The sequence below is a fragment of the Grus americana genome, chromosome 16, assembly GCF_028858705.1.
Source record: "Grus americana isolate bGruAme1 chromosome 16, bGruAme1.mat, whole genome shotgun sequence".
NCBI classification, from domain to species: domain Eukaryota; kingdom Metazoa; phylum Chordata; class Aves; order Gruiformes; family Gruidae; genus Grus; species Grus americana.
This window is the reverse complement of record NC_072867.1, coordinates 16,660,504-16,677,254: the sequence shown is the minus strand read 5'-3', so window position 1 is coordinate 16,677,254 and position 16,751 is coordinate 16,660,504. Positions and strand designations below refer to the sequence as shown.

Here is a 16,751-nt window from a genome sequence, read left to right as displayed (position 1 = left end):
ACACCTAAAAGGTAATTACTTTGGCCCATTTAATATTTAAGAGAAGCAGTGGGAAAATACAGGGTCAGCACCAGCTTCGTCTCGCTCGTGCACCCCCAGGCAGCAGCTGGGTTTCTGTTTTTTATTTCAATTTGGGAAGCGTGGGGAGCAGCGGGGAAGCCCAGAGGGGCTGGACCCCATCCCCATCCCTGCCGCTGCCTCGGCTGGTACCTGTGAGCCGACAGCAGCGGTTCCGGGGCCGGAGGGGAGCTGCCCCACGGGCTCGCTGCCGGGACGGGGCAGCTCAGCCTCGCCGCAAGCCCCTTCCCGTGCAAGCCAGCAGCCCCGTTCACCTGCCTTCCCAAGCCCCCTTGGCTGCTCAGGGTGCACGTTGTCAGCCTGCCCTTCTTCTTCCACTTATTTTGTCATTAAAACATTTGCACTGCTAATGGGACAAATAAAAAAGCCAATTTGTTCCTCTTTATTACCCTGGGAGGGGACAGGGAGCGAGAGGAGGCTCCTCCTGGCTTGAATGGTTAATTTATTTGTCCTGCACTAAATTCTCCAGTCTATTCTCTGTTGACCCATCGCCTGATGTACGACATATTAAAGCCTATATATAACAAAGGGAAGAGCTGTGTAATAGCATGATTAAAGAAATCTGCCATTCTGGCTGCATTTCCCCGACTGTTTGTAATAAAGATGTCAGAGCGCTGAACAGATAGTGCCATAACTCGGCGTGCGGGGAGACAGCCTGCCCAGACCAGGGGCCGCGGCGGTGATCGTAAAAACCTCCAGGGAGAGGCAAAGTCAACAGACCCCCCCCAGCCAGCCCCCTGGCCCCCCGACAAGCCGGCAGCAGCAGCCGGGCTCCAGCCAGGACTCCGGCTATTCCCGGTGTTTTCTGCTCCTGCTGTCCCGGCTCTGAACCCCGACCGCAGTCAGGACATGGAGAAGCCAGCTCCCACGTGGAGCAGGGATGCGCTGGGGCGCAGACCCCCCCAACACGGTGCTGCACACGGGGCTGGGTCTCCTCCCCGCTCCCTGCATGGGGTGTGAGCTGCTCAAGGCACAATTTCCAGCAAACCTCCTCATTTTGCAGACCCGGGCAGCAGAGCATGCAGCTCTGCCCGATCCGCACTCCAAACCAGGCTCCCCCGTCCCAGGGGAGATGTAGCATTCTGCCTAAATCCTCTCGTCTGGGGAAAAGAAACCCTGAGGATATCCTCCAGCGTACAGAGGCTTGTGGCTGGACGGCCACTGCACCAAGATCCAGTCCCTGGAGACCGTGTCACCTTGGTTTAGGTCGTTCTCGTGAAGCCATCAGGCTTCACCGGGGCAAAACTATTGCCCCTGAGGGCTGCAAGTCAAGAAGCGCAGAGAGCCACCATCCTACCGAAAACAAAACGCGCAAACCCAGCTGCGCTTCCCTCTACAGCAAGAAAACCCAGGTGCCGAAGAGCAAAAGGCTTTAACAGACAGAGAGAAAAACTGGCAAGATCGAGCGGCCAGCCCTAATGCAATCCTTTCCAAGAATCATTTTGACGAACGATGCAGGAAAGCAGAGGAGCCCTTCTCGGCAGGAGCGAGGTGGCCTTTCGCTCACCCGCAGCACGGAGTTACAGCAAAACCGGTGCTTTCACCGCACCCAACGTCACGGCTGGGGCTCTGCAAAGGAAAAGCAAAGCTGAAGCAGGGGCAGAGGCTCCCCGCGCTGGGTCCTGCTCTCTCCTCTTCACCTCCGATGCCAGCACGGCTGCCGCAGCCGGTGCCGGGGAACACGCGAGTGGCTCCAGGCACCGCGAACACAAGCAATGATGCGTGAGCTTTCCTTGCAAACCGCGTCCTCTGCGCTTAGAGGAATCCTGGGGAAAGGAGGGGCTGCGGCGGGCTCCCCCCACAGAGCCAACTGCGTACGCTCTGCAGCCAGGTATCCGAGGGCATCGCAAGGTGGAGTTGCTGGGAGAGGAATGATCGGCACACAGCGTCGCAACGCTGCTTTACGCAATTACTGCCCGGCCCCCTCTGCGCTCCTCTCCCGGTGGCAGCCCACACGTTGCCGGAGCACCGGGCTCGGGCTGTGCCGGCGGCAGCCCCACGGCTCCAGCCCTCCCACCACCACATTTTTCCCTCTGCAACAGTGACCGTCCCGGGGACGGATATATTTGTCACAAAGGGGAAACTCTGGCGCAGCGCTAATTGCGGATACGCTGTTCCCTCCTTTTAGCAACAGGCAGCAATAAAAAATTAGGGTAAAGCTGGGCATTGAGCCTGAGTGGAACCGAGAACAAATAAGTCACCTGAGTCTACCCGGGTTGTCATCTATGCTCAGGAAGCTGCATAATTAATGCCGTCGGATCCTGCCAGGTGCTCTTCCTCCTACGTTTTGATGGACATCCCCATTACTGTACTTGGCTAAACGGCTTCCAGCCCTTCTGGAAACTTTCCATTCCACAAAGGTAGAAGGGTGTTCCGGGGGGGTTCACCCCTGCTGCTCCTGCCGGCCCCATCCGCCTGCAGACCCTGGAGAGACACGGCAGGGCACTGTGCACCTGCACGTGGGGCCCCGGGCTCAGCCCCTCCTGCTCCAGCCCCGGCACGACCCCGTCCCATCCCATAAACCACTCGATGCCTCGGTTTCCAAACAGGGACGCTCCTTCTCCGGCCTCCCCAGGGCACGGTGCTGCAGCTGGGGGGCTGTGCAGGACCCAGCCTGGGCCATGGCAGCCTGCGGCTGCTGGCAGCTCGGGCACTGCCCCCCGCTACCTGCTGGGGGTCTCCCCCACCAAACCCCCCCGGGTGCCTGGGCGCTCCCACCCCTCTGCCATCGGGGCTGCTGCTGGGGGGACCAGCCCCATGCACGCGGCGATGCGGGAGGGTGGCGGATGCAGGATGCTGCCCTGGCACTGCCGACCTCCGCAGGGTTTGGGGGGGCTCGGAGCCTCCCCTGCCCGAACGGCGGGGTCCAGCACCCCCCACACTTCTGCCCTTATGGTTTTCCTCCATCCGAGGGGTTCAGGCCGCTGGTTTTGCAGCAGCCTCTGCCGCGCCAGTGCACGGGGAGGGGGGCTTGGGGGGCAGCCACGCTTGGCTCCCGGCCACGGCACACACCCGCCGCCGGCACGGGGAGGACTTCAGTGACTTGCAGGCGCTGAAAACCCAGTCGCCTCTATTAAAGGCGCATGGTGGGAAGCCCGCAGAAAGCAGGGAGCTGCGATGCTTTATTTTTATAACAGTCAGCAAAACGGACAGCTTGAGAGCGAGCTGAATGCCGACCCCCAGCTGCGCCCAAAACCTCCTTCCCGGTTAAAGAGGCAATGAATAAATGAAAATATGTAATATTCTGCAGCCCACAAAGGGGACTGGAAGCACTTAGGTGAATGGGTACCTAGGATGCCCCGCTGGCCTCCGGCTGTCAGGCTGCTTTCTCACAAAAAGAGCCGCTCTAACACATTTCAAAGGCAACGGGAAACGCTGACACGGGGACGGAGCAGCCTTTTGAAATTCAACCTTTTCTTCCCGATGTTTTTCTAGCTGCAAATGTATTTTCCACTCTCAGCCAGAGAGAGGTGGTGCTATTCCCTCCTGGTTTATTCCTGGGCAAACTGAATTTGTGACAAGGTGAGAGCCATCAGCAGAGGGAAAAAAAAAAAATGCATTTAACATGCGTGGGGCCCCGGCAGCCGCAGCACGGCACGTGCCGGGGCTGCCGTCGCGGGGATGGCGGCGGCTGCGACGGTGGCCGCAGCGTCTGGCTGTGCTGCTGAATGCCCGTGAAAAACCCGCCATGAGGCTCCCTTTGGTGAGATTTCAAGGGGAGGATTTTGACTGCACAACTTCAAAGTGCATGAAAGGGGAAGCGATGGCTATCAGGAGACAGGTTTAACCACATTAAAAGAGTCATCGCCCCCACTGAGACTTTTGCTCCAGCCAGCTTTGATCCATTTTTTATCCATATTTCCTTTCATTTCTCCCCTTTTGTTGACACGCGGTGGGGGAATCAATACCAGAGTGAGCGATGCTGAGACATGCTCTGGTTGTTAATCCCATGCCCGAGTCCGCTCCGAAGCTGCAAGCCCTGCCTGGGCCCGCTATTAACATTCCTATTCAAGCTGAAATAATTGCGACAACCTTTGTTGAATAGAGCACTCGATTCACTTCTAGACTGACTCAGAGGGTGCTTGGCACAGAAAGGTCGGTAAGTTTGAGCAAACCAGCTCGGCTCACCCAGCAAACCCTCGCGTGCCCTTCTTGAGCCGCTCACTCTTAGAATGAGACGCATCTCCAAAAATCTGCTGTCCTCAAAACTCTCGAGGCAGAAGGACTTTCTTTTTTTTTTTTTTTTTTTTTGCCAAGAGCCTTATCCCACACTTCAGCCTGAGACAGCAAGTTCATTTTTTTAAAAGTTGGAAGGGCATTAGGGGAGATGGAGATGGGGAAAGAGAACACCAGAGAGGAGGAGAAAGAGAACTCGCTGTAAGCATTCAGCCTTTTAAAATAATTAATAAATGATTAATGGCATAAATTACCATAAGATGTGTTATGACATGTTGCAGAGACATTTATAAATGTCTATAGCTTAGTTTATAGCAGCCTTTATGCAGCCTTCATAAATTGAAGTATGTAAATCAATGTGGCTGTCTCTAAAAAGGGTTAGAGCACATCTTAAAATAATTTATAAGAGATAAAGCAATTTCTATATGCCTGTATTAACAAAGTCTTTGTAAAGACAATCTTCATCCAGACTCATCCTATTATAATTCAGTTATTGCATTAGGCACTCAAGAGATGACAAAATCATTGCTACCTGAGGCTGTCCCTTTGCAGGGTCACTGGGGACAAGGTGCCAGCAAACGCGTTACCTGCCCCGGTCCTTCCCAATGAGCGGGTACAAGGCGACGCCTTGCAGCCCCCGTCCTGCCCACGCGTGGCCGCGGGACGGACCCACTCCAGAAGCCCCCACAGGGCAGGACGCCAGCACGCAGCATCGCCCAGCTCCTCCGTGGGCAAGGAAGAGCTCAGAGCCACCGCCAATGCAACAGCCCCCGGGGGGGCACCGCTCCCGAACGCCTCTTGGTGTGCAACACACACGTGTGAGCCCAAGCACTGATCACCGCTGGGATGTGCTTTCTCACCCTCCCCTACCCCCGGCACCAAGACGAGGTACGAGGAAAGGAGAGGCAGGAGCCCCCCTTACCTTTACAGGCGCCGGCGGCTCCCAGGTGGTAGATGCCGGCTAAGATGCGCCAGACGGCCGCCTGCTCCTCCGCCGTGACGCCCAGCGTGCCCATGGCGGCCCGGAGCTGGGCAAACGCCGCCGAGGCTTTCTGCTTCTCCTCGGGCTGCAGGCGGAAAGAGATGGGAGGGGAAACGTCACTGCCTCTGCCAGAGCATCGCAGGTGCTGGGGACAGGGGCGTGCGGGGATACACACGGGGGAACGCGAAAAGGCACACGAAAACCGTATGGCCAGCAAGGAAAAGACAGTAAGGGACCCTCGGAAGAGTTTGGACGGCAGTGGGAAAAGCCCCTGGCAGGTTTCTCAAGAGCTTGGTGTTGGGAGCAAGGCTGGGTACGCCTTCTCATTGCACACCACCACGTAATTCCCACCTCAGGAGTGTCTACAGAGGCGGTGAGCAGCAGCTGGAGATAGACGGTTTTTATCTTCCCACCTCTTGCTAAATACGCCTGCCCACGGGTGTGCTGGGGCCAGCTGAACACTTCCAGCCACCGGCAGGACCTTACCTGCCCACCTCCACCCACGGCAGCCCCGTCCCTGACCCCCGCAATTGCAAACGCAGCCCCGCAGCGAGATCAGGGCTTTCCCCCCCTGAACTGAGGATTTTCGATGCCCACACGTGCAGGCCCGGGGCCAGGCACCGCACGGGGGCTCTGGTGGGCAGCGTCCCTCTCCGGCAAGGACCAACCCGCCTGGTCTAAAGGATTTCGGCTCCTGCAGAGGTCTAGGGGCTGGCTACTAATGAGAAAACACAGCTGAGCTCTGCAATTTCTCCAGACTCAAACAAATACCCCAAATACTTGTCACACCAGTGTCACAGCAGGGGTTATCCGTCCCCATGGGTGGTGGGGACAAAGGCTGGGATGCCGTCAATTAGATTTTCAATCTCAGCATCCAGAACACCATTCAGAAAGGAAAAATCTGACAAATTTCCCCAAACTCCAACCCAAACCAAACGCAGCACACACCGCTCTGGCTTTCCCTCCGGGCTGATTCCAGAGCAGGCCAACAGAGAGCTACCAACAACTCTGCTCAGCCAGGCCAGGCTGCGGTGCAGGATTTCACCTTCCCAAGGAGCTTTTGGGTGGTTCATCCTTCCACACCCCCCATCCCCAGCATCCTGGGTGCTCCTCGGACAACCCTGCTGCACCACACCGAACCAAACGGCCAAGCCCAGCTTTCCAGGGACGCACGTGTGCCGTGGGGAACATCGCTGGGAAGGAGGAGAAGCGGTGGCAGGGATGGTGTTTGTCCCCTTTGCAGAGCACACACGCCCTGGACTGACGAGGTGCTGCCCGACTCCTGCTGACCCTCTGCATCCCAGTGGGAGAACCCTCCGTGCTGGGATGGGGAACCCACAGGAATCAGGGGCTGCGAAAGGAGGGGAAAACCCCATCTCTGAACCCAAATCTGCTGCTGCATCAGCAGGGCAAGGACCCAGCGGTACCTCGCCGTGCTCTCCACAAGAGCCACTGCTCAAACAGCCGATTCCTTTGGCCGTGTGTTGGGTTTGCGTGGCAAGGTTTTGGTAGCGGGGGGGCTACAGGGGTGGCTTCTGTGAGAAGCTGCTAGAAGCTCCCCCTGTGTCTGACAGAGCCAATGCCAGCCGGCTCCAAGACGGGCCCGCCGCTGGCCAAGGCCAAGCCAATCAGCGCCTCTGTGATAACATAGTTAAGAAGAAGAAAAACAGAGAGAGAGCTTTTGCAGCCGGAGAGAGGGGTGAGAAGATGTAAGAAACTCTGCAGACACCAAGGTCAGTGCAGATGGAGGGGGAGGAGGAGCTCCAGACGCCGGAGCAGAGATCCCCCTGCAGCCCGTGGTGAAGGCCATGGTGAAGCAGGCTGTCCCCCTGCAGCCCATGGAGGAAGGATGAGGGGGTGTAGAGATTCCACCTGCAGCCTGTGGAGGACCCCACGCCGGAGCAGGTGGAGACACCTGAAGGAGGCTGCGGCCCGTGGGAAGCCCACGCTGGAGCAAGTTCCTGGCCGGACCGGTGGACCCGTGAAGAGGGGAGCCCACGCCAGGGCAGGTTTGCTGGCAGGACTTGTGACCCCGTGGGGGACCCCACGCTGGAGCAGTTTGCTCCTGAAGGTCTGCACCCCGTGAGAGGGACTCCATGCTGGAGCAGGGGAACGATGAGAGGAGTCCTCCCCCTGAGGATGAAGAGGCGGCAGAAACACCGTGAGATGAACTGACCGTAACCCCCACTCCTCGTCCCCCTGTGCCGCTGAGGGGGGGAAGGTTGAAGCCGGGAGTGAAGTTGAGCCGGGGAAGATGGGAGGGGTGGGGGGGAGGTGTTTTAAGAGTTGATTTTATTTTCTCATTCCTCTACTCTGTTTTGCCTAGTAATAAATTAGATGAATTCCCTCTCTAAGTTCAGTCTGTTTTGCTCGTGACGATAATTAGTGAGTGATCTCTCCCTGCCCTTATCTCGACCCACAAGCATTTCGTTATGCCTTTTCTCCCCTGTTTGGTGAATGAGGGGAGTGAGAGAGCGGCTCTGGTGGGCTCCTGGCCCCCAGCCAGGGTCCACTCACCACAGGCTGCCAGACCGGAGCAGGAGCTCCCTAATGAAGATCAAATATTGGATTCATCAGTAGATGATGTAACTGCAAATTGCTGCAATTCATCCCAGCGCTTTGGCTCGTAGGCAATCTGCCTGATCTTTGCAATTGGCTCAGAATAATAAGGAGCTGGTGCTAGAAATCACCTGCAGTACTTTTAGCCACTAAAAAACCCATTCTGGGCTCTCCAAAGGATGTGCTCACCCCTGGGAGTTGCTGCCACAGGGACACCATCAGGGGTTGCTGACCCCGGAGCAGCCGGCTCCGTCCCTGCGGTGGACTGGGGGTGCTCAAAACCCGAGCACAGACACCAGGCAGTGGCAGCCCCATCCTGGCAGCTCCCGTGGGGCTGTCGGAGGGGTGCTGGAGGCTGTTTGGGCAGACCCTTCCTCACACCCCGCCATTTGCTCTCTCCCTCCACGTGCCCGGTACGGTGGCACCATCCCAAGTCGCCCAGCAGCTGAGGACCCCAACACATTCCCTAACCGGGGCTGAGGAATGGTGAGCATCCCGCTGCAGGCGGCTACGTGGCTCCGGCATTTCTCCCTACCTTTGCCAACGGCTTGATCCCAAAGGAGTTGCTCTCGGCCACCTGGTGCAAGTGCAGCATCGTCCTGGAAGCAGTTACAGAAAATGAGGCTCATGCTCCCTCCTGCCCCCGTACTCCCAAACCCTCCTCCCTCTCCTCGGGGAGCCCCTCCGACACCCACAGAGCCCCTTTGCCTTTACAGCAACGTCCAACGTTAGGAAAGGCTCCTGTGGCTCTGCCCCATGCAGGGGGATGGAGATGGCACCAGACGTGCCAGGACCCTTAGCCTGGGGACACGCAGCTTCGGGGGGGGAAGCCAGAAGTGATTAGGGAAAGGGACCTCTATCTCATTTGATCAGCCCAATTTCAGTTTTAGTGAAGGGACAAAAAGCACCAGAAAATGCCCCTGTTTCCTAGAAAATCTCTAACATATAAGTACATAAAAATGCCTACAGCATCACTAATACAATCACCTCTCTTTCTTATCAGAGAAGTCTCACAAACCACATTGCTGGAGCAAACTTGGATATAAATCATGGGGTAGCCCCTCGGCGATGGGGGTACCCGTCAGCTGAGCAGCCAGGCAAGGAGCGGAGCCGCCCGGTGCCGCGGGAGCCGCACACCCACCTGTGTGCCGCATCCAGCCCCGCCAGCATCAGGGGGAAGACGTTGAAGTTGCTCTCGCCGTGGGGCTGCTGGGTGACGCGGCCCCTCTCCAGCAGCATGGTCTGGGGGGAAACAGAGGCAGGCGTGAGCGGGACCCCCCAGCGTGCAGGCAGGGACAGCCCCTCGGTGCGGGCAGGGTCCAGGCAAGCCGGGCACGCAGGGAAGAGAGGGCACCGTGGCACCCAGAGATGGGGAGATGCTCCTGGGAGCTGTCAAGGAGGGGCTGGATTTCTCCTTGCAGGGCCACAGCCGGCTTTGGAGGCTGCTCCTCCCGCCCGGGGCTGTGCACCGCAGGTCGTGCAAGCAAGAGCCAAGTCACAGCCCAGGTGTGCATCAAGGTGCAACATTTCAGCACATGGGTGCGACACCCACAGTCCCTCCCCGCCTCCGCAGGTCTGGGCAATGTGATGGCCCTAGCAGAGATGCTACAGTCTCCGGATAAGCCATTGCCCGAGATCGAGACAAGCCTAGATCGGCCTCCAGCCTCACCACGGCTGTTCAGTGCCAGCACTGACACCAGGAACGCCCCGCAGAGCTGGGACCCCCCGGTTGTCCCACCCTCCCACGAGCATCCCAGGAAGGTACTAGTGGTCCAGAGAGCAAATGCTCCCAGGGGCCCGTTCCCACTCCTGCGCGAGGACAGCCACGCTGGGCCATCAGCTCCCAGGGCGGGGGGGGCAGCAATGGGGCAGCCACGGGAAGCCCCGGTGTTCCCCATGAGCCTCTCCTCCAACAGGCAAGGCCAGGGTCACGGGCAGCTCTGATTAAAGTGCCTTTGCGTAACAGCCCTGATGGTGATAAAAGCCCCCAGAGACTTCTGCTCAAGGCTGATGCGCAAGGTGCTGCTAATGAAATGCTGAATTACGTATTTCCTCATAAACATTTCATTCCAGCGCTGTTCCACGCTCCCTGCCAGGGGAGGGGGTGGTGGGTTGGGGGGGACCCCGCCACACTGCTGACAGCTCCTGCTCAGCTCTATCTGGGGACACCTTTTGTCCAGGAGGAGAGATGGAGCAGAGCATCGCTCCTCTCGCGCCCAGCCTGGCCGGGGAGCGGCACAGGGGCTGTTTGCCCCCGTCCCGAGGACGCCCGGTTTCACCCACAGCCCTCCCGTCTCGCCAGGCAGCAGGGCCCGCGGGGTACCTGGAGGTGAGCACCGGTTATCCGGCCGGCGGCACTGAAATCCAGCGACAGAACCATGGAGAAGCGCGTGGAGCTGCTGCTGTGGCCGGTGGTCACTGACCCAAAGGCTCCCAGGACTGTGAACATCGCCTGGATCTTCTCCACTGCAAAACCAGCACCGACAGCCCCCTGAGCCGCCCTGCGACGGCTGCAGCCCGGCATCGCTCCGGTGCTCGCCAGGAGAGAGTCAGACAACGCCACTGCTGCACCAGCACAGCCTCAGGGCTGCAAACAAGCACTGGAGGAGGCTTCTCCTCCCGGCTGCACCTCCGTCTGCTCCTCCCAGGGGTCTGTCCCAATGCACGGGGACCTGGGGCACTGGCCGGGCACGGGGTTAAGCATCCCTCGCCACGAGAGCACGTGTGCTGGCAGGAGGGGCACGTGCCAGCCTGCCCACACCTCCACCCTGCTCCAGGCCATTCGTCAGCCTTTTGCAAGAGCATAGCGTACCCAGAGCTCACTCCGAAATCCAAACCTGCCCTCTAAAGCTACTGATTGCTTAACAGCGCTTCCTCTCACGTCACCAGTAACTTGATCAGATGGGAAAAGTGCTGCCCCAAGCACGCAAGTCATTCCCTTCTGGTGCTTACTCAGGTGTTTATCAAAATAGCAACTCTGTTGGGTCTGGGACGGGTAGGAGGCAGGGGCACTCGCAGCCCCGCCACTCGCCTGCCTCCCAGGCTGCAGCCCCGCGGCCCCCACGGCCGTGCTGTGCTTGCACAGCTGCGCAGAGCCACCCCGACAGGGCACGACTCGGATGGGGAATGGGTCAAACGGAGGCCGTTGAACGGAAACAGCATCACCTTGGCATTTGCGTGCACTCCCCAGCCCGCACGGCCGCTCTCCGTGCACCGTCTCTGCCCAGCACCAAGCGTCCCGCAGCCCCGCTGCCAGGGCTCGGAGCTCGCAGCGACCGCCCGGCCCCGTACCTGAGACCCTGCCGTCCACGCTGCCCGCTGCGCCCACCAGGTACTCCAGGGCACTCTGGCAGCACGTGGTCTTCCCAGCCCCGCTGCGCCCCAGCGGCACGATGGCCTGATCCTGCCGCTGCATCAGCAGGTTCCTGTAGGCTCTCTGTGCCACCGAGCAGATGTGCGGGGGCATGCTGTCCCGCTTCCCCTTGAATGCCTGTGGGCAGGGAGAGAGTGGGAGGGCACATCCCAAAACGACCCTTAGAGGTTCTCTCCTTGTAGAGAAAATCCTGAAGACGCATCACACTCAGGGCAGTGGTTTCTCCCCAGGGTCCAAACCCCCTCCCCGAAAGGGGAAATGCCGCCCAGCACGGCCAGCCCAACCTCGCTGCACCAGCACCAGAGAGGGGGGTTGGGACCGACCCAGGGAACCCGCAGCAGGACCTGCTAAGCACCACCCCAAGCACTGCGCCCCATTCCCTCCCCAGCCCCGGCACCCTCAGACCACTCGGGAGGTGCGGTCACAGCAACACAGCGATTTTCTCCTGGAAACCAGGATAACCGTGCCGGGAGCGGTGCCCAGCTGCGAGCATCCCTGGCCCCGAGTACCCTCAGAACAGCCCCAGCCCTGAGCATCCCCCAGAGCATCCCCGGCCCCCATCCTTCCCGGCCCCGGCCTCCCCAGCTCTGGGCATCCCTGGTCCTGAGCATCCTCAGAGCATCCCCCGCGCATCCCGGCCGCGCGCCGTGACGGTCCCACGGTGCCATCTGCCGGCACCGCAGCGCCTGGCGCCCTCCGCCACCGTCCCCACGGGTGTCGGTGACCACGCGGTCCCTCCGCTCACCTTCCCTGAGCCGGTGCTGGCAGCGAAGCTGGGCCTGATGGCCACCAGGCTGGGCCCGGCGAAGGTGCAGGGCAGCCGGGCCTGGTAGCGCTGCTGCAGCGTGTGCACGGCGCTGCACTCGTTGAGGTTAACGAGCGCGGCCAGGTCGTCAGTGTAATCCAGGCTGGGGGGGTTGGTCTGCAGGAAGAGAGCCAGAGCCCCCCTCGAGCGCTGCCGTCGGGGCACGGGCTGTGCCGGATGCTGCCGGCACCCCGGACCCGTCCAGGGATGATGGCCCCAGCAACCGGGCTGCCCCGGGACTAATCCTGCCCGGGCACTGCCACGCACCAGGCGCTGCGGGCAGGGCTCCCTCCCCTGTGCCAGCCAAAACTGAGGAGGGGGCTCACCCGCTGCACACTGTCCTCGTCCACGTCAGCGATGCTGCCGTCCGCCTCCCGGCGCACCCTCACCCTCCCCTCCGGCAGCTCGGGCGTCCCCACGTCCGGCTTCAGCTGCGTGGCTGCAACGAGAGGGTGCTGAGTCCCTCCTGCACAGCACGGCCGAGGCAGCAGCCGTGGCCTGGGGAGCTGCCGAGGGGCCCCCTCCGACCGCAGCACGGCTGGACGTGGTGCCGGAGCAGCACCCGGCACCCACCCTGCTCCCAACCCACAGCCAGGCTGAAGCCAGCTCTTATCTTCGGCGCTGGAAAGCGAGGGCAGAGGAAGGCAAGTTACCGAGCGTGAATCCATCCTGCTGGACGAGCCAGACCTTCTCCGCTTCGTACCAAACGTCCCTCGAAGCCTGCGGGGAGGAGAGAGGGGAACCGTGCAGGATCTGGCAGAAAACTGAGCCGGACAAAGCGCGCTTGCTCCATGGAGAGCAACGCTCCCAGGCAGAGCCCCTGCCCCTCCTGGCCACCCCCCGGGGCACCACCCCCAGCCCCCAGCTGAGCCCACGCGAACGGGGAGAGCTGTGTGAAACCAGAAAAAGGCATCAGTGTCCCCAGACACAGCGTAACAGCCCGGCAGGCTGCGGATACAATACCTGGTCCTTATCCATGTTCTCGCCCGACTCCTCTTTGCTCTCTGCCGGTGCCTCTTTACCCTCTCCTGGCTCTTCCTTCACCTTCCCCACCTCCTTTGCCACATCTTCTGACTTTTCCTGGATCCCTCCCGACTCCCCCTGGAGCCCCTCTGACTTGTTTGTAGTTCTTCCAGGCTTTTTGATTTCCCTTGGCTCCTTCTTGCCACCTCCGACATCTTTCTTCATCTTCTCTGGCTCTTTCCTGGCCGGCCCCGGCTCCCTCTTGGCTCTCGCCTTGGCTGGGGGCTCCTCGCTGTTCGGGGGTGCCCCCTTCTCCTTCTTGGTCCTCTCGGGGCCCGTCCCCTTGGGCACGTCCCCCTCCTTCGCTGGGACTTTGCTGGAGTGCTGGGGGCCCTTGCTGGGTGCGGGGGCTGGAGCTGGGGGGCTGCCCCCCGGGTGGGGGTCCTTGGGGCTCTTCTCAGGGCACGGCGGCTTTGCTGCCTTGGGAGCCTCCGAGCGAGGGGTCTCTGCTGGTTGGGGGGCAGTCGCTGCCGGGCTGGGCACAGGGGCCGGGGCTTTGCTGGGGATGGTCCCCGGTGCAGCCCGCCCAGGTGGCAGCTCCTTGCGTGGGGGGGCTGTGACCCCCTCGCCCCCCTGCCCCTCCGTGTGCAGCCCGTTCTGCAGCGGCTGCCCCTCGCTGGCCACCTCTCCTCCGGCAGCTGGGGCGTCCCCAACTCGAGCCTCGCCGTCCTCCCCCACGGGCTGCCAAGCAAAGGAGAGGAGTTGTGTCCGACAGGGACGGGGTGAAGGACCCGACCCCAGCCCTGGCCCCAGGAGCTGCAGCCCGGTGCAGGATGCCCGTGCAGAGCACAGCCCGGCAGGACACGGACCTCCAGCCTTGACCTGCTCGCTCCGGGCACGGCCGATGGCTGCGGGTGGCTGCCCGGACCTGGCTGCATGGCTGCAGTCGGCGGCATCCTCCTCCTCCTCCTCCTCCTCCTCCTCCTCCTCCTCCTCCTCCTCCCCCCTCCCTCCCTCCACCGCGTCCTGGGTCACCGTTCAGTGCCTGCCTGGGGACGCCCCACGCACTCCCCTTCCCGCACTCAATGAGCTGAACCAGAGGGTTTCCTGCTCTGCTTAATTACTTGCCTTCCAATTAAGTAAGTCAGGAATGGCAAGTTGCGTTAATGAAGTCTCCAGCGCTAATTGCTCAAGGTTAGTGGCTGGTCAGGGCCACAGCTTGCTGCAGCCGACGGCGTGCTGCGAGCCCGGGCCTCGCCATCCACCCCAGCTCATCCAAGAAAAAACAGCTCAGGTTCCCGGCGGGGGCCGGCATCGCGACCCGAGGGCCCCCGAGGTGGGGATGGGCAGCACCGCAGCAACCCCAGCTGCTGCCTCGGATGGGAACCGCTTTGGGCTGGGGACAGGCGGGGACACGCAGCCAGTGCCAAGGCAGGACGCCTGGCGCTGCGTGGGGTTCATCGCTGCTCACCTCGTCTTTCACGTTCGCCTTCGTTTCCTTCTTCAGTTTCGCCGCCTTGGCCTCCTTCTCAGTCTCCCGCACGAGCTGCTTGATGAACCCCCCAGGAATGACCGACAGGAGCAGCGGGGGGGTGGACGGGGGCGGCCCCCGGTCCTCGTCCCGTATCTGCAGGAGCAGAGGCTGGGTTACGGCACACGGTGCGGGGATGGGAGCCCCGGCAAAGCCAGCCCCGCGGGCACACCAGCAGCACGAGCATGCACGAGCGGTGGAGCCGAGCACCGGGGCCCTGCTCTGCTGGCGGGGCCAGCCACGGTTGCAGGCATCTTGCTGGTGAGGCCGCAGGCTGCTCGTGAGCACCAGGCTGGTTCGGGGATGCTGTGGCGAGCAGGAGGAGAAGCGCCAAGAAGAAAAGCCACACAGAGAAGCGCCAAGGTTTCTGTACGCCACCAAGGGCCAGGCGCCGCGGGGAGCCCACGTGCGCCGCTGGCTCTGCCCGATGCCCAGCAGCTCCGGCACGGCCACGGGAGGAACCATCCCGGCTGCAGCGAGTCAAGGAGCACACACGCAGACCTGCCGCATGCCGGGCCCCGAGCCGAAACCCAGCCCCACTTCCCACAGCTCCCACAGCAAAGAGCTTTTCCAGCCGTGCCGCTGCGCAGCAGCACCAGCACCAAACCCCACAGACCCCCACGAGGCTCGGCCCTGCAGGGAACAGCGTGCCCCAAACAGCGGCGAAATCGTTCAAACCAGAACGGTCAGGCTGCAAAGATGCCCAGAGCCGGCAGGGCCGGGCACAGCGGGAGCGACGCGCGCAGGGAGGGGAGGCGAGGGGACGCCGACCCCGGAGGCGTGCGGCAGGCTGGCTGCGGTGTGTCCCCCCGCCCGGCACTGAGCCCCCAGGCAGCCTGCGAGCGTCCAGCCCCGAAACACCGCTGGTACCGCCCCGGACCGAGACTTTCCTTCTGCTCCCAGAGCGCGAGGCGCGAGGAGATGGCCATGCCGGCGGCGAGGCAGGACAGTGCTGTACGGAGAGCCGCAGGGCCGCGCCGGGCACACGAGGCAGAGAGAGAGGAGACAGTTAGCCAGGGGCTCCCGCCAGTCCCGGGGCCGGCAGTACCATGACCTTGCCAGGCATCGCCCCGCTCCGAGCTGGCGGCACTGGCTGGAGCGTGGCAGCCCGGGCACGGAGGGGAGAGGTTGTTGGGCAGCGCTGGGGAGGGCACGGCCATGTACAGCCACCTCCAGCCCCTGGCACGGCACGGCGAGGGGCCGAGAGGTGCGGGGAGGTGGGGGCACGGGGTGTCAGTGCCACGGAGCGGTGCTGGGACCCCACTGCCCTGGGCTGGGTGGCACAGGGTGGCCACAGGAGCCCGCTCGTGCCCCATTTTGGGCTGACCTCAGCTTCACCTGTCGAGATCATTCATGCACTGAGCTGGTCGGGGCTCGTCTGGCCCCGCTGCTCGCACCGGCAGCCGCATCTCCTTGTACAGTAAAGGGCAGGAGCGCCGGGAGCGGCCAGGAGCCGGCTGAGGAATGTCACTTGCCTTCTCGGGCGGCAGCTCTGAGTGCCACGTGCCCTCGCTCCCGTTGGGGACCGGCGCTTCCCCCATGCTGTCCCCCCAGCAAGGGCTCTGCAGCCACGGGTGACAGCCGGTCCCAAACGGCACGGCCAGAGCCCCGAGACTGGCCACAGTGAGCCACCTCGCACCCACCAGCCGGAGCTGGATCCTCAGTCCCCGCTCTGCACGTGGGGAAACTGAGGCACGGAGGGGGACGTGCCTCGACCAAGCACGCAGCTTCGCACGAACAAGGGCTCCGGCTCCCCCCACCCAGGGAGACGGACGTGGCCCTGTTTGGGCCACAGCAGCGTGGGCTGGTCCCCACACACGAGCCGGCCGGGGACTCGCTCCTGCTGCCACCCAGGACCCGCTGCCATCCCGGTGGGTGCCAAGAGCCGAGGCGAGCGAGGGGTCCCCCGCCACCCTCCTGCACAGGGCAGGGAGCCCCGTCCCCATCCCCGCTCCCAGCGCAGCTCTCCCCGGCACAGGCTCGTGGCTAGAAGCCGCCCACAAAGCCGGGGCTGCCGCTATCGCCATCCATTCCCACCTAAAAATAGCTCTCCCCACCGAGGGGCCCCCGGCCCGGCTGCCAGCGCACCCAAAAAGTTCCGTTCAGACCCAGACCCCCACCCCCTGCCCCAAAGACCCCCCCGGAGCGCCCATACCTGGGTGGGGGCTGATGACCCACGCCGGCACCGAGCTCAGCCGCCGGTGCAGGACCCCAGCGACCGGAGAGCGAAGGCGGCAGCAGCGGGACAGCGGGACAGCGTGCGCCTCCCCCCGCCACCCCGGCA

At 62.1% G+C, this 16,751-nt stretch overlaps 1 protein-coding gene across 1 annotated transcript in view; it reads right to left on the bottom strand.

Moving 5' to 3' along the window:
- The window catches only part of MYO18B (myosin XVIIIB), a 74,950-nt gene extending 58,199 nt beyond the window's left edge, over positions 1-16,751 (bottom strand). The window contains exons 1-12 of the mRNA XM_054844693.1: positions 16,623-16,751; positions 15,360-15,419; positions 14,408-14,565; positions 12,937-13,677; positions 12,627-12,693; positions 12,300-12,412; positions 11,914-12,090; positions 11,087-11,285; positions 10,119-10,261; positions 8,937-9,037; positions 8,331-8,394; positions 5,177-5,321 (exon numbers count right to left, since the gene is read on the bottom strand). Coding sequence (XP_054700668.1) covers positions 5,177-5,321; positions 8,331-8,394; positions 8,937-9,037; positions 10,119-10,261; positions 11,087-11,285; positions 11,914-12,090; positions 12,300-12,412; positions 12,627-12,693; positions 12,937-13,677; positions 14,408-14,565; positions 15,360-15,396 — 1,945 coding nt within the window. The 5' untranslated portion in view covers positions 15,397-15,419; positions 16,623-16,751. The remainder of the gene's footprint in view (positions 1-5,176; positions 5,322-8,330; positions 8,395-8,936; positions 9,038-10,118; positions 10,262-11,086; positions 11,286-11,913; positions 12,091-12,299; positions 12,413-12,626; positions 12,694-12,936; positions 13,678-14,407; positions 14,566-15,359; positions 15,420-16,622) is intronic.